This window comes from Rhagoletis pomonella, unplaced genomic scaffold (genome assembly GCF_013731165.1).
Source record: "Rhagoletis pomonella isolate Grant_MI unplaced genomic scaffold, Rhpom_1.0 Rhpom_scaffold_00001, whole genome shotgun sequence".
Lineage (NCBI taxonomy): Eukaryota > Metazoa > Arthropoda > Insecta > Diptera > Tephritidae > Rhagoletis > Rhagoletis pomonella.
Genome location: NW_023458555.1, coordinates 4,945,680 through 4,963,145, shown reverse-complemented (window position 1 = coordinate 4,963,145; position 17,466 = coordinate 4,945,680). Strand labels below are relative to the sequence as shown.

At 38.0% G+C, this 17,466-nt stretch overlaps 1 protein-coding gene across 1 annotated transcript in view; it reads right to left on the bottom strand.

Moving 5' to 3' along the window:
* Positions 1–6,804: 6,804 nt before the first annotated feature.
* The window catches only part of LOC118736553 (insulin-like receptor), a 76,405-nt gene continuing 65,743 nt past the window's right edge, over positions 6,805–17,466 (bottom strand). Inside the window, exons 2-19 of the mRNA XM_036466613.1 lie at positions 17,037–17,452; positions 16,826–16,964; positions 16,555–16,721; positions 16,196–16,475; positions 15,975–16,122; positions 15,687–15,895; positions 15,392–15,569; positions 14,475–14,682; positions 14,239–14,353; positions 13,970–14,168; positions 13,391–13,881; positions 13,019–13,326; positions 12,372–12,944; positions 12,137–12,308; positions 11,934–12,061; positions 11,608–11,869; positions 11,300–11,480; positions 6,805–10,561 (exon numbers count right to left, since the gene is read on the bottom strand). Coding sequence (XP_036322506.1) covers positions 8,707–10,561; positions 11,300–11,480; positions 11,608–11,869; positions 11,934–12,061; positions 12,137–12,308; positions 12,372–12,944; positions 13,019–13,326; positions 13,391–13,881; positions 13,970–14,168; positions 14,239–14,353; positions 14,475–14,682; positions 15,392–15,569; positions 15,687–15,895; positions 15,975–16,122; positions 16,196–16,475; positions 16,555–16,721; positions 16,826–16,964; positions 17,037–17,452 — 6,029 coding nt within the window. The 3' untranslated portion in view covers positions 6,805–8,706. The remainder of the gene's footprint in view (positions 10,562–11,299; positions 11,481–11,607; positions 11,870–11,933; positions 12,062–12,136; positions 12,309–12,371; positions 12,945–13,018; positions 13,327–13,390; positions 13,882–13,969; positions 14,169–14,238; positions 14,354–14,474; positions 14,683–15,391; positions 15,570–15,686; positions 15,896–15,974; positions 16,123–16,195; positions 16,476–16,554; positions 16,722–16,825; positions 16,965–17,036; positions 17,453–17,466) is intronic.

Below are 17,466 nucleotides of genomic sequence, written 5' to 3'. Positions count from 1 at the left end.
TTTGGTTGAAAATACAGTTTTTCCGGAAATTTACAGTAAAAAAAAAAATCTGGCAACACTGACTACTTACTACACTGCACCCAACTATACCTTCAAATAAAGCATTTAATTAAAGAAACTATTAGTTTTTTGTTCTTTACTTTTTTCCAAAATCTATAAATATCAATTTCTTGAACTCAAAACCGCCCGCTGTGGTGTTGAGGTTAGCAGTGCGCGGCTCCACTCCGCAGGCCCTGGGTTCAAGCCCTGGTCAAAGTACCATCGCAAAAAAAAAATATAGAAAAAAGGTTTTTTCTTAACAGCGGTCGCCCCTCGGCAGGCAATGGTAAACCTCCGAGTGTACTTCTGCCATGAAAAACAGCTGTAGGTCCCTCACCTTTGGGTAACAACATCAAAGCGAACGCCACAAATCGGAGGAGGAGCTCAGCCAAACAGCGACGTAGCACTATATCAAATTTACTGTAGATAGAGAGGAGAGAAGCAGTACACCATGTAGAACTTTTTATTACTGCAAGCAAAGCTCAGTGCATTAATGGGAAATTCAAAAGGATTTCTCAATTTAAAGTTATTTTAGGCCCCTATTATGATTCAAGGCTGGTTTTCACTATGTCAAATTCAGTGTCATTTGTCGTCAAATATGTGAAAACACATTGTCAAATGGGATTAAAAAGCGGTTTTTTTTCGATCAGGATTGATTTCGATCAGGTTAGGTCTTTAGGAGATAAAGTTTTGTCAAAATATGTCGCCAAATTTTGGAGTCAAAATATGACATAGTGAAAACCAGTCTTCACAACTTTGCAGATAGTTGAGTTGTAAGTTGTAAATTGGTATAGTTGCGTTCCAGATAGTTTGCTCAGATATTCAAAGTAGATTCACGATTTGCAAGTTTTTGCAGGAAGCTGTTCCAGGTTGCCACCTTCCATAAGGTTTATTAATGGCGAAAACAGCTTTTCCTGCAAATCCTGTAAAACCTGCAAATCGTGAAGCATCTGGAACGTAACTAATATTTCAACATATCCGATGGTAGTCTGCAATAACGACACAATTCAAAATTCATAAAAACATAAAATCTCTTACTACTGTTAAGTTTCCTGTTGATAGAAAGAGAGAGAAGCAACGTATACGTCACGACCATGCGTCGGTGGGGTTTTTGTTAACACACAGATCCCATAAGATAGATCGAGTCAGCTGACACATTCTCCGTTTCTACATCCGCGGGTGACTGCGCTTTCAGTTGGCACGATCTCTGATAACAAAATCGTAGAGCTGATGATATTTTAAATAGATTTGGCTCGAGAGCGTTGCTGCAGCAGGTTTTGTGTAGCCGACAGCAGGTCTACAACGCCTCTTCAGACAGCCGGAAGTTTTTAATAAATCTGTAGACGAATTTCCTAAATAGTATATTGTATGTCAAAATATGTTCGAAAGACTACAACTAAACGTTCAGATGTAAACGATTTACTGGATGATTTTTTTATATCAGGCAATGAATATGAATCAAAACAGAAATAAAAGAATTTTAAATTTCAACAAATCCTATAAATTTTTGTTAATGTTTTGTAGTATTTGAATATTGACTTTTCACAAAAGTCATATTATGAATAGGTTAAATTTCTTAATATGATTAACAGTTCGAGTGTTAAAAAATATACAGTCCTGTACTATCCCAAATTGACTTTACGAAACAGGATTGCATATTTAGATATGTTTTTTTTTTTTTACAAGTCCGCCTTTCTAAAATCGAAAGCGGAAAAGCAGGTCCCGAAAATTAAAATTTTACGTTTCGAAATCACACCTCTTGTGCTTAATGGGTCGATTACGCATAGCAACGCAACCAGCTGGCAACGCAACTGGAACTATCGTCAGTTGCTATAGAATTATCGATAATCGAAATTTGACAGTTCGACAACCAGCAATCTGCTGTAAACAAGCTGTGCGAGTAAAATTAAATTATTAAAATATAGTTTTAAAGAAAAGACAGCAATAAAGCTAAATTCATCACAATTATTTGTTTAAGAGGAACAGGAGTGTATGAACTCGGCCTCAATCAGGCGAAATTTAAAGGATAATTCCAATCCTCTAGAGCTACCGCGTGCACTGTAAGAAAAAGTTAATGTTTTCAAGGTTTCTCTTTTATTATCGTTTTGTGTTCATTTTCAAAGCATATTGCGGTCTTTCACAATAATAAACAAATGAACCACATGTTCAACTTCAATACCTCTACTCATAGAAGCTTGTGCATCTCTTCGATTTTTCGCAGAAACAAGTGCCACAGCAATGACTTTAATTTGGAAAACTTGGTGTGTCGGTAGTTTTAAAGGAGGTGCTTCAGTTGATAAAGAAAAAAATTTGTTGTAAGAGCAAACTGCATTGCAAAATGTTAGTATCGTTCAAATGATTAAAAAGTAAAATACATGACACACTTTTCAATTTTCGCTCCTAAATACGCTCCAAAAAAAATTCCCAGCACCACAAAAATGTAGTCGCCTGTCTGTATACACACTTTGTAGCAACTGCAGTTGTCAGTTGAAAGTTGCCAGTTGCCATCTGTAATATCGTTTTGGCAACTAGCAACGCAAATGAAGTTCGATTGCTATCGATAATCGACCCATAAATATCCGGTTACTTGTAAATCGTTCTACTATCCTAAAGTAATGGCAAAACCTTTTACCTTTGGTTGATGAAGTTGAACGAATAACCGACACGTTCAGATATACACAAGTACACGGTAAAAAATTTGGGTTTAATTTTTAAACCGCGCTGGGACTACTGTCTTTTTTAATCTTTTATAGTTTACATTTTAAACCAGCCAGTAGTTTTAGGCAATTTCTAATATATTCTGGTTTAAATTTTAGTCCAAAAAGTTGGTGGTTTAAACCCAACATATATGCTCTCTATTTTTAACTTGGAAGGTTTGTATTTGAAACTGAATTTAGTTTGGTCATATATGTAGTCCTAAAAGTTGAAAATTAAAACCGAAATTTTTAACCGTGTACCCGGTCATTAAAGCACAAGAGCTGTGAAGTGACTTATGTTGTCACTTTCGAAATAAACGGCTCATATGTAGATATGTACTATGTATGCAAATTTTTCTTGTTGAATATTTCAAATGAAAACACAGTATTCAATACCTAAAACTATTAAAAATCATGCGAGTTGATTTGCGAATTATTTATACATAGTTTTCCAAAGTCAGCTCTTTCGATGGAGGCTTAGATTTTAGAGTGCTATGTATGTCTGTATTAATAAAAAAATACGGCTGATCAATTTTTTGCGATTTTTGAGTGGATATGTTGAAGAGAGCATGGCAAACACAATTTACTGCTAATGGTGGAATTACCCACCGACGTTAAATCGGAGATCGTGTCAGCTGACAAGGCAAATCTTATGGGATTTCCGTGTTAACGGACGTTGTCGTTGCCCGTAGAGATTTTCCCTCCCTCGATCAAGAGTAATTCGATATGTTGATACGGAAAAGCGTTGTGGAATTTTGAGTTTTTCGTACTGCAAAAAAAAAAAAATAAAACTCAAAAACTCATTTTTATTTCCGAGATATAAAATACCGCCAACGAAATGAATTTAATTTTCGATCAAAAAATGTAACTCTAAAATAATATCACTATTTTTGATGAAAAACTAAAACTTAGAAACAATGGGCCATATGAATAAAAATAAGCAATTACTTTTTCTTAAAATTTCAGACCTATTGCCTCAATTTTTTGTGTTTGGGACAGAGATTTTAACTTTTAGTTTTTAAAAATTTTGCTGTGCCTACTTTCAAGCGCTTAAATGATTAGAAAACAACGTAATTGATTGAAAACAAAGCATGTATGTATGATAATATTTTTATTTAAAAAAATTTAGAATGATATTAAGCAAATCAAGAACATTTTTTGTTAATGGTCAGCGAATTATGAATTTCGTAATTTTTAGTTACTATTAGTGAAAAACATAAGCCGCGTGTTGAAGAATACACAAAATCAAGCAATAATGACCGAGATCAACAAAAAGTTCAAGAAGCGGTAAATATTACTTAAAAAAATAATTTAAATAATTACCGTGGGAAACATGCATGTTCTTCACACACTTACTATCGATTTTTTTGCATTTTAGTTCAAACATTTGTATTAGTTTTGCATGTACATATATATTTATAAATGCCTATGCGCTGCTTTAAACTATTGCCGTCGAAAACAAGTATTCAATATTTACTCTAACAATAGGCCTCATGCATAGAAGGGGAGCTTAAGCGCCGACTCGATTTTCAGTACTAATTCTTGAGCTTGAGCACACGCCATCAGTGCAAAAATTGAGTCTGAGCTCCTCCCTTTTTATGCGTGAGGCCCAATAGATCTGCGGTTGCCTACTTTTTTGCTACAAAAAAAAATAGATATAAAATTATATTGCAACGATTACCTGCGTTTGTGTCTTTTCTCGAAATAATTTCACTGCTCCAAAACAGTTTTGTGCAAACTTTGCTTTTTTTTTTTTTTGGTTTTGAAATAAAATTTAAATCGCTTTTCAGTTTTCTTTTTCGTATTGCATGCTCGGCTGTGCAAACTCTCGCTTGATCGCCATTTTTTATTTCGTCTTCTTTTGCTTATTTACACACTCTTTGAATTTACACTTGGTTCTTCTTAATTCTATTAGTACATTATATATATATAATTATCCTTGCGTATGGGGAATCTATTTTCATTCCATATACATAAATTACTAAATATTTTAGCTTTGCTGCGGGTGTTTTCTTAATTCTACTGTCACTGCTTTTCTACAATATTTGCATTATTATTCTTTTGTGATTCGCGCCTACATTTAATTTGTACTTTCTGTGTTTATTTAATTACTACTCTATACTATTTTTCAATCGTGTTCTCTTCTTTTACGTATCCTGTATCGTTTTATTCGTATTAAGTTTTTGTTTACATAGTTTTGTGAATTTTTGGAAATCTTACTTCGAAACAAATATTCGGTAAAAAAAAGCGTGAAAATTATTTCGTGTCATTCCCACGACAGTCAGGGCACATATGTATGTATGTAACCTAGATCCATGTACATATACATATGTATGTATGTATATCTGGCCAAGGACTGTCTCTACAGCACTCTCTGGGGAACAAAAATTATTTCTTGTATGTGTGCGTGTGTGCAATATTTAAAGCAAATGTATGTAAGCAGTTTTTTAATCCGAAAGCTATAAATGTATGTATGTATACATACATACATACTAAATATAATTTTTAGTACTTAAATTTTTGTGAATTTGTTTTTCGTTTTTGTTCTTACCTAAACCTGCATGTTTGTTTGTATGTATGTATGTATGAATGTACATAGCTCGTAGGCAATCACTCAAATAAACCAGTTCGCTCATAATTTTAGGCCTAATAATTGATAATTGAAGTAATATAATTTAATTGTTTTTTGTTTTTTTGTTAATGGTCAAATAATATAAATTTACTGTGCCAATGGATGCTACAATTTTAGCATTTTCAAGATGAATGTCCAAAATATTCTCTCTATAATTGTTTAGTAAAATTTCATATGTATGTACACATGTAAAATTTGATTAAGCTTAGCATTTTGCTTGTGATTACATATATATTTTTCTAAAGTTATATGCTGATGTTTCTTAATAATTTCTTTTAATTTTGATTACTACTCTCTAATTTTTAATATATGTATGTATGTATTTTAAGATTTTTTTAATTTTATTTATTTTTTTAATTTACTTATTGTTTGTATACGCAAATTTTCAAAGCCAAATAATGCATAATATTCTAAGTACAAATTACATTAAATTTAGCAATAGTAATTTAGCTTATTTCCAAAATTTAGTTTTGCAATATTTTAGTTTACAAATTTTAAACCAATTGTTATGTTGTTTATAAAAAATTTAATAATCTTCATTTAATTTTTTCAGCGTTTGTTTACTTGTTTCTTAATTTCTTTGCACGCTTTTTCGCCCCCCGAATTGAGTTTAAATATAGAACATACTTGGTCATTGGCCATGGGAGGAAATTTGGTGAGTTGACTCAGGAATAAACTTTAGTATAAGAAATCTTATTTAGGTATACACCTGTACCGGAAAATTTTAAGTCTATATGTATGAAATTTAATAACTCACTATAGATTTCAATTACATACCGTTACATTAATTCCCAAACACTTTTTTCGAAACTGAGCTTTTCGCAGATTTTGGTAGGATATATTAAATAGGTAGGATAAACAAAATACACCTTCAACAAAAATTTTGAAGTGTTAGTACCGAAAACAACGGAGTTACATGCCACTTTTTAAAAACCCCTACCTGTTTTTGATACCAAAACAGGGAACGTTCTCTTTGCGCTCTACGCACAAATACTAAGAAGAGGGCAATGAGATTGCAACATTTTTTGTAGAAACAAAAACCCCATAATTTTATAATGATTTTTGCTTCTCCTGTAAAAATAAAAAAAGTTTGTTGGTTAGGGCCTTTGTGAATTAAGGTGATGATATGTATGTATTTATATCGAAAATTCGCTTTTGAACTTCTCAAATTCGAATACATTACACCGTAACACAAAAACAAAGTTCAATTTGTTCCATGCGATTTTGAACTCTCACTATGAGGGTATTTCAGAAGTGTAAACATTTTATTTGGGCACCCTCTGAAACATACATAAATATACATAAATAGTTTTTTTTTTCTATAACTTATCTATTTGATATTCGATTTCCATAAATGATACACAATTGTAAAAGTATCAAAAAAGCACACAAAAGACTATTCTAGAATGTTAAACTAAAAACGCTATGAATTTTTTTTTTTTTAACTAAACCCTGTTATCCGTAGTAAGAAGCTCAAAAATACACTCTAGCTTAATAGTCGAACACGGCACAACCAACTAGAGTTCCGAAAAAAATTTAATTATTAAATAAATATTTAATAACAAATATTTACTTGTTATTGTTATCATACAATTGAACTCCTACACAATTGCCGTTACTTAGCTGTTGTTTAATGAAATTGGGTTAATATTTTTCTCGCCGACGGATTATAATTTGACATATAGTATTGCGTATAACATTCAAAGTTTATGAGACATGATAGTAGCTCAGCATATACAACTGTAGGCTTTCTTGGTACCTTTATAACGAGGTGTTATTTATAGAAATTGGACATCAAATAAAGAAGTTAGAGCAAAAAAACCGATTTAGCGATTTTACTATATAGTAGTGAAAATTAACTTTTCCGAGTCACTTAGTGCAGGCCGTAGCTCTCGTCAAATAATTCCTGAAACTGTGTTCATAATTTTTCATACAATCGAAACTTCGCAACTTATTCATAAAAAATCATTTTCAAATGACTTTGTAAAAAGCTTTTAACTCAAATATTTTTTTTTTTTGCAATTTTTGGATTTAATAAGGATTCAGAAAGAAGAACGTTTTTTTATTTCGTTTTGAAACGACAACGCCAACGGGAATATACCTGAAGCAAGTTGATGTTACTATTTGTCCGAAATTACAGTCGGTTGCAAATCAATTTATCGAATACTTGATAATCGAATTAAATGATTGTTTTTGTGTTCCCACGACAGTCAGCTCCACGTAACCCAACAACTCTGGGGAATTTGTATGCTCTTAATACAACAACTACAAAAATGTTGTTTTTTGTGTTAGAGCCGGTTACAAAATGGCTTTCTCTAATAGGTGCCGCTGTTTTCTAGGTATATCAAAAGTTTGTTTTTATGAATAATTTGAGAATCTCTTCGTGACAGAAAACATTTCTTACACAGTTATGTAAATTACTCGAACAGGACTACAACAACAAATAGCTCGTGCATGAATAAAAAGTTCCCTGCACCTTTCTTGATTTTGTTACAATTATTCGCATATACCAGAGTATGTATGTATGTATTTAGCTAATCTCGCTTCCTGCATTTCATGCCTCCTCTAGCTTTATGTTAAGAGACCCGAACATCGAATGTGCTTTCTAAATAAGTTATAAATTGGCATCTACAAGCATTCCGCAGTCTTTATTTTCTAACATGTCTTCTCAGCATGCCTACCTCATTTCAACAACACACACCTGAAGCGAAGGCTTTACGCTTTCCCGCTTTTGAGTGTCTGCTTTGTCAAATAAGTTGCATGCTTTTTTTTTTTAAACAAATTGCTTACAGAGTTATGCTTTGTTTTTTACTAGTGTGCACATATTATACATATTATAATTTTATGTTATAACTATGTTTTATATGAAGTATTACAAGTATTAAATTGTTAATTAATGTGTAGATTTTTTTTGTGTTTTTTCTTTTTCTCGTAGTACAATGCAATACAATTTCATGAACGTCTGAAATGATCTTAGCTCTTTTTACCTAAAATAGGCGAAATGATGCTTAAACTTTTAGCAATTACATACAAAATGGAGTTGTACAGTTTAGTATTTGAATTACTTAATCTTATTTCCTTTCTTGAATTTCTCTAAAAAAAATATATCATTAGCACAAATACACCTACATATGTACATAAATACAATAGAAATGGCTTATGGTGTGCACGTGATAACCCTCTCGAGTAGGTGTGTTTCGTTGCGGCGAGAATTTACAGTTGATTCGCAATTGCTTCGAACACCACAATCTGCGCTACACCTCATTCACTTTATAATGGCAGCGTACGCTTTCTTGTCTTCCGCTTTCTGCGCTCGGATTTCGCCGCCACCGCCCGATACTACGCTTCTCGCCCTATGAAACCATTCGGTGGTGGTTGTGGTGGCTGCTGTGATTGCTGTCGTAACCACTTCTCCTTGAGCGAATACGTCGTAGATGGGCGGGACTCTGTGGTTGGGATCGTAGTGGCTGTTGTTGCCACTGGCGCTAAACTCACATAGCTACTGCAACCCTCATCCGCAGTTGCTAGACTGGTGCTGGCTGATGTGGTAGCCGGTGAATTGCCGGTCTTTGATGTTGCCTTCTCATCCAATTTATTCTGACTTTGGCTGCGACTTCGATGACCGCGTGCCTTGCGAGATTGTTGAGTGCGCTCACCGCCACGGCGTCGGCCACCGAGCAGTTCCATTTTGATATGCACTGTTGGCTCATCATCTTCGTCGCCATTGTCGTCATCGTCGTCGTCGTCGTCATCATCTTTGGGATCATCTCCGATGGTTGATGTCGATGATCCATTTTTGCTTGGGCCTAATGGCACAGGCCCCATCATTGTGTAGGCGGGATTTTCACTTGTTTGTGCGGATGCGGTTGCAATCGGACTGGCGGAGATTGTGTGCGGCAGATGAGTGGGTGGCATTGTTGGGCCCGATGGCTGATTCATGACCACGTAATTTGGATTGTCAGTAGTATGTAATGTGGAATCGGTTGCTGCCGCCCCCATCAAAGTGTAATCGGAATTTTGGCGAGAAGGCATTTGCTGCCGCGGTGGTGCTGCGCTACTGCCGGTCGTGGTGGTCCCACTTGTAGTTTTACCTGGCGTTAACGTTGCATTTAGCGATTCGTCTAAGCGCTTGTAATTTGTATTACCACTTGACGAGAAGGCGCCGTGCGCGCGTGGTGCCGCGTCGCCCGCACCAGAAAGGCACGATGTATTCGCAGTCTCATCTAACAGACGGTAGTTTGGATTATCGCTGGTGAGCGTTGTGTTTGCATCGGAGGCGGGAGTGAAGAAGCGTGGCGTCACATAGCTACTGGCGCTGCCACTGCCACCGCTCTCAATTGTGCCCAAATTCTGACCGCTCATACTTTTGCCGCGTCCAACGGTAGCCGCTGTCAAGTTGGAATTGCTACTCGACGAGGTGGCGGTATTTGGATTGGAACTGGTGCTCTTGTGACTCGCGTTACTACCTGTGCGTTTGTGATTGAAGATGCGTCGGTTGATGTTTTTGAAGCGCAACGGCATGGACTGCACCTTATCGGCCACGGCTTTCAGGCTCGAATAACGGCCCGCTGTCGCGTTTGTTGAGGAAGCATTTGACGAAGCCGCCGAAGCTGTGGACGGATGCAATGAGGAGGAAATCGGTGTACCAATCATTTCATCGGGCATTGAGCTGGACATTGGCATTATGGTGGGCATGCGATGTCGAGGTTTACTGCGAGGCAGTAACTGCTGGCCACCGCTGCCGATGCGGGTATTGTGCCCGCCCATTGGCAAACCATCAAAATCTTCTTCATCTAAAGTCGGATCGTATGGCACGTGTTCGCGGTAGTTTGGACTGGGATCGTACATCTCATAGCCGCGCTCGTCGGTTTCAACGCTACCGCTGGCCATTGGACCCTGACGTGCATTCTTCCCATCGAACGCAGTGCGCGGATCATAGTCGGGAAGGACATAATTGGCAGCAGCCTCTTCAGTGGGAAACTGGCTATAGCGTGGCTGACGAAGAGAAGCCGGTTGTTGTAGCGGATGTGAACGTGAATGCGAATGAGAGCCACCGCTGACAATGCCCGCTGATGTTGAAGGCACCGAACTAAGAAGTGTTTGGTTATTGTGTGACATTTGCGAGAAGTTGTAGCTGTTCTTCGATTGGCCGTCTGGGGTGCTGCTGACAATGTTGGCCGAGCCAAGGCTATGGCTGCGATGCAAGAATAAAATTAAATATGGAGTTGATTGAGAAAATTTGTTGAAGGTCGGGACACTTTAATGCATGTAAGTACTGTCTACATATGTATTAATGTATGTATGTATGTAAAATATTGAACAACTAATAGGGAGGAAAATGCTAGGCGGATGAGATGAAAATGAATTAAATGAGGACAGCCTCGGTAATTTTAAGTAACCCTACTGCCTTATGAATACTCGGTGTGATTGAACAAATATTAGATGGGACAAGTACTCAATGCGAAGGCTGGTACCGTACATGCAATGCGTAATAAATAAACTCGCAATTGTCTGTCTTTTACGAGCTTACGTATTTAAGTATTAAAGTAAAATCTATATATATATATATATATATATATAACGTAACGTAGTTTATGTAATTTTTGGGCTATAACCGAACAATTTCCAATTGGTGTAAGGGTTCAAATTTCGTTTTGTATATATTTTAAATATCTTGGCGTTTCACTTTTTTTTTTTTTGGTAAATTTGCAATTTTTTACCGCATAAATTAATGTTTAGCAATGTACTCAAGAATGTCATTTAACTAAAATTATGTAAAAAAAATAACCAGTTTTTAATTTATTTCGATAAACATACAAGGCTTAAACTTGGTTTTCGGACTTAGCTTTCAGGGAATCATACTATAGAAATTGGTTCTGTTCATAGCCTAAAAATTACCTAAAAAATTTAATGGTGCTTGGCATGCTCTCACCTATATGGAGAGTGGGGATGATCATCGTCAATCGCCATGGGGCTTTCGCCACCATGTTCTACCGAAGAAGTATTGGCCAAATTGAGTTTATATTCATTGAATTCATCTGTTCGCAACGGAGTGGTAGCATCGTCGATTTCGTTCTCTTCACTGAAAATATCACCAGATGTGTGCATGCTCTCTGGAAAGCGGAAATAAGCAAAAAAAAAAACGGGGAAAATATTACCAAATCATTCAGATATAGAAGAAGAAGAGGTATAATTTGAAATTGATTTCTATAATAAGATGCTGCACCATTGTTCACTCACCAGCTCGCTCTTTTTCACGTTCCTGTATACCATGATCGGAGAAGTAGTAGGCCACTTCACGGAAGTGAGAAAGATATCCTTCGGAGTCCGTGTGCACATGGTCCATTAGCATGCGTATAATCTTGAAGAAGGACGGTCTCTTCGAGGGACGATGCTCCCAACATTGTTGCATAATTTCATAGATTTTGTCTGGACAGTTGTCGGGGCGTTCCATAACGCCCCCCTCGATGACAAAACGCAGCACTTGATCATTCGAGTAGCCCTGGATTTGTAAAGTTTTCGTTTAGCTTCAAATGCTGCAACTTGTGTAATACTCAATAACTTACGGGATATGGTTGTGATGCAAGTGTAACAATCTCCCAAAGCACCACACCATAACTGAACACATCACTGGCAGTGGAATAGATGCCATCGCGTAAACTTTCCGGTGGCATCCAGCGAACTGGTAACAGACCTACATACATACATATGTGAGGATGGTAAAAAAGGGAATACATGCATGTACGTATTTACAATTGCGACAACGCACCTTTGTCTCCTTTACGATAGTAATCAGTCTCATAGACGTCGCGAGTCATGCCGAAATCGCCAATTTTCACCGTCAAATCAAAGCCAACCATGCAGTTGCGTGCCGCTAAATCACGATGTACAAACTTCTTGGCTGACAAGTAAGCCATACCGTCGGCAATTTCAATGGCCATCTGAGCGAAGTTGATATGAAGAGTTTAATAAGAAATTAGTACAGGGCTTGCAAAGAAACTGACCTGGAAGACACGACTTAATGGTGGCGGTTGTACGCCAGTTTCGCGGTACCTAAACGGCATTTCATCACCCTGCACGCTATCGGGGCGGTGTGCACGTAAATATGACTTTAAATCACCGAACTTCATCAGCTCCATTACCACAAGCGCTGGCTGTCCAACCGAACAGACGCCGAGTAGCCGCACTACGTGATACGTATCGAACTGCTTCATGACACTGGCCTCGCTCAAGAAATTAATACGCTCGCGATCGGTAGCATTTTCGTTGACAGTCTTAATGGCACACGGCATGTCTGCCTGACTATTGTCTGCACCCTTGAGTATACCTTCGTAGACCATGCCGAAAGAGCCTTGACCGAGTGGACTTAATTGTATGACTCGATCTCGTTCCACCTCCCAACTGTCTTGTACGTATTGCAGACTAATGTAGTACGGATTGACGGTGGGGATGATTTTGATGTCGTTTGGCGGTGCGTACTTTCGTCGGACATACCAGTAAACGCCACCCATCAACAAGAGCACACCAATGACTCCAAAGCAAATGCCGGCAATCAAAGCGCCAGACCATTTTTCGGGCTATAATTCGAGACGAAGAAAGTTATGAGTTATGTTGAGTATGAAACCAAGTCGACTTTAGGGTGGACACTTACCGGAATGTCAATGTAAACAACTTCCGAGTAAACACCATCGCCGGCCAGTGAGTTTGCGCGCACCCTAATACTGTAATTGCCGGTCGGCAATGGCATTATGTAACCGTTAGTCAAGTTGCGATAGAACACTTCTGTGATGCAACGCTTCTCTTCGACTGCATCTTGCTCGGATTTCTTATAGGAAATCGTGTAGGAAACCACATCACCATTGGGATTTTCGGGAGGATCCCAACGCACGCGCACATCACTTCGCGTCGAATTCGTGGGCACTAAGTCAACACGCAGGTTTTGTACCTTATCCACGCCCTCTGCAATGAGGTTATGCAATTCATGGAATAAATTTTTTCAAATTACATTTCACACTACACTTACCCATTTTTTTCGTACGCACAAAACTCGTGCGCACATCACTGCACTCTTTCTCGGTGGCGCCCAACTCGGGCTCACGGCATGCTTCGACGCCGATCATGTAGACGGAGAAATGCTTGAGGTTTTCGAACACATATTTAGTAGTGGCAACCGAAATATTTCGCACGATATTCTCATAGTATTGCCCGGTGGCATCCATGCGTGCCTCGTTATTGGGCGACGTTTTGTTGGCACTGCCGACGTGTGTGGTAGTCTCAATCGGCGCAACTGTGGTTATAATATTGGCATCGCCTGTGTTTCCATTCTCGGCGGTAATCTTCAGTATGACGTTTTCCAGATGATCGGGCACGGCGCGCATATGGCGTACAAGAAAACTATCCTCGGGTGCACCTTCACTGTGACGTCGCCGCCGTCGTTTAGCATCCATATCGGTGAGTGAGGCTTTGCTGTCGTCGTCGCTGCTGCTCCTTGATTTCTTTGACTCGTTTGTATGCCTGTGTTTTGAAAAAAACGAATAAGATATAGTTTCTGAAATTGCTTACGATAGCAGTAAGAAATTTGCTATTTTCTTTGGCAACTCACTTCACGTAAATAAAATTTTGCAGAGTATTCTCGAAATCAATGCCAGCAACAATAGTCGCCTCGCTGGTATCGATGTCGCTGTGATTTGGCGATTTTTCGGCATCACATTTGCAGTTGGCGGCGTTTGGTGGTTCCGTGACACCACCTGGACTTTCGCGCGTGGGGTCCTTGGCATCATCGTCTTTGTCGATTTGTGCAGCTATATTATTATAGAAGAAGAACACGTATGTATTAATTAAGTTAATTAGCTACAAATAAGAATCACTTACGATCTTTGCAGTAGTTGCGTGAGTCCAATACTTGACTGCGTTTGTCGAGCGATGCATGTACGCGATATACTATCAGATTGCCTTGAGGATTGGCAGGTGGTGTCCATGTAATTGCCTAGAGAGATATTCACATAACCATTTAGTGCGCTCTTTAGGTAAGTAAGTTAAGGTGAATTCAAAGGTACTAAGGCTAGGCTGGGGGCTATCGCCAACCAATTAATTACGACATTACTTACGATTTCTGAGCTTGATATTGAGTAGGCATTTAGGCTCTGCACGAATTTCGGTTGCGCAGATTTCGTCTTGAAATGCTGTATATTACTTTGTGCGTTACGCTTCTCCGAGGATATGGTCCAGGTTTTCACGTAGTACGCATACTGTGTGAATGGTTGCAGATTTATGAAAATGTATTGGGTCTCCTTGGTGGGGTCACTCACAATCCACCTATGGAACGTTTTTAAATATGTAAGTAGATGCATATTCATATTTGTTTTAGTAAAAATGTTTTTTTAGTACAAAAATAACTAAAGACTTCTCGCTGGAATGGTCTATATTGACTACATATATAGTCAACTATAGAAAAAAAGAAAAAATAATTTTGAATTTGAATTCAATTTTGAATTTCTACAAGAATATGCGAATATTTTAAAGTGGCTATCGCTGGAACCATTAAAGTTCGATGTTTTGGGACATTTGTCTTGCACACGAATTCGTATGTATGCATCACTATCCGTACAAAAAATTCGGAATTATGAAATTTATTATACTTTAAGATTTTCGACTAAATATTTCGCAAAAATATTAGCCTTTCGAGTGCCGGACCGATTTGAAAATAACTCCATAAATCTCATTTTTTATTGCTTTGATAAAATGCTAAAACTCTGCTATCATCTGCTGTGATTTTTTGGAAAATAGTTTCAAAAACTAATTTAATAAAAAAAATAGATTTTTCAAATTTGCCCTGCTCAGTCTTTAAATGTAATAAATTGAATAGTTCCGGTGGAAAAACGGCTCCATTTTTTGGTGCGGCACCCTAATGTCCATACATACTTACATATAAGAATATTTTTTATCGACATTGATATGCAACATTTATTCAAATACAATAGCATAGAAAGACGTTACACATCAATGAACAAATATCCTGACTTACCCATCATCACAGATGCGCTGTGAATACTTGGTGGCATTTTTGTACTTATCCTCCATGTAAAAGTATTGATAACCAATAAAAGTTCGATTGTCATCAAATACCAATGGATTTTCGATTCTCACAACCGCAACTCGACTCGACACTTTCGCGATGGTAACGTTCAGTTGTTCTGTGTTACCTAGAATTCAGAGAAATGCATTGCAAGTAAGTACAGTTATTTTTTTTTTTTTTGTTTGTTAATTGCTTTGAATATTTAATAGTTTTCAGTCGAAATGGTGGATATTCAAGCACTCACATGACCCCTTATGTCCATTGGAATCCCTGGCCACCTCATTTTTATCGAACGTCGCATTTTCTTTCATCATCGGTAATAGTTTTTCAATCTCATCGTAACACAGTTTTGGATTAAAGTGAAAGAATACACGCCCCTTTTCAATGGTCACCGTCTGATTGGGGCCCCAAAGTGATTCGAGGTCATTATTCTCAAGTGCATAGATGGCAAATCTTGGAAAGTGATGAAGAGAAGATTTATTTCAATAAATAAGGGCTTTGTCGAAGATGATCTCCCCTTGTGCCCACTTACTTATTCTCATCGAGCTCAGTGCCCTTAATGCGCTTCAAATGCCTCAAAAATGACAACGAAGTCAAACCATAAGTGCCTTGTATTTTCAGAAATGTGCTGATCTCTTGTATAGACGACAATCCGGATTCCAGTTCCTCCATCAAATGTTCTTTAAAAAGAGAATCGAAAAAATATAATACATATACATACAAGCTCGTTCCACGTCTTCTACTGTGACTTACTTCCGCCACGCTTTATGCTAATAGTCAGTCCATTCTTGACAATGTGCGTGCAGCCGGTGAAATCCTTAGCACGCTCCACACTGTCGATCAGCGCACCATCGCACTTGTTCACACAGTTGTCGCCGCATGCCATGCACGTCGAGCCGATTTTGTTGTAGCCGTTCGGGCAACGAGTGGAGCATTTACCATCATAAGGCACAATGATCTGCGGCTTATTGTTCTCGAATTTGGTGCCAATGGCAATACATTCGTCAGCGGTGAGGCAACGACGATCCAAGTACTGCAAGTATTGGTTAGTATAAATATTTTGGATTCTGTAAAGTTTTTTGGTACGTTTTGTTGAAAAGATTTAAACTTACGCTGAAGTAATTTTTGGGACACTGACTGATGCAGGTGTTGTTGTAGATGGAGAAGTCACGACAGCTGATGCACTCATTCAAGTTGGTGGGAGAGCAGCCGCCCAGACAGTTCTCATTGCAGCAGGTGTGCTCATTCACACAGTTGTTTTTGCAGTGATCAGGGCAAACTGTGAATGAGATAAAAAAAAAATGTCGTGGTAAACACAAATATAAAATGCTTTGGAATTTTTATTAATTCCTAAATATTCTAATTGCCGCTTATACCACTTACTCTTCTGACACTTTTTACTGCTCCAACACCGTCTTTGTCCGTCGAATTCCTTGCAAGCCAACTCGCTGTCACCACCATCTTCTCTGCCAGTCTTTGTATCGCCCGGACACTTGGGGCACTCGATCAATTTGCTGTTATTCTGTAAAATTTAGAGAGCAAGCAACAGCTGTGAAATTTACTCAAAAACGAAGTTGCCTCAATGCGAACTCACCTCAATGGTTATTTCCGCGTCGCTGTTAACAATTCGCTTCCACGCAATTGTCTCTACATAGCAGAGCACAATATTGTTCTCGAGGCGCACACCACCACGCGATATCGTTGTCAGCTTGGATAGGCCCAAATCTTCTAGATGCGGATTATAATAGACGATGAGCGCATAGCCTTCGAACAGTGTCGTGCCGCGTATAATACTCAAGTTGGGGAAGATTTGCGACAGCGAACGTAAATTGTGCACCCGATAGATGATGATGAATTCCGTGACTTCGGTAAGCAGCGGAAAGGTTTGTGTGAATTCCTGCGTATTGTGTTGATTCATGAGTGTGATGAGTAGGAAACCCTCTATGACCGTGCAATTGCGTAGTTGACTTAATTCGCTCGGAGAGTTGCGTATATCCAAGGAGCGACACACTGCAATGAAAGAA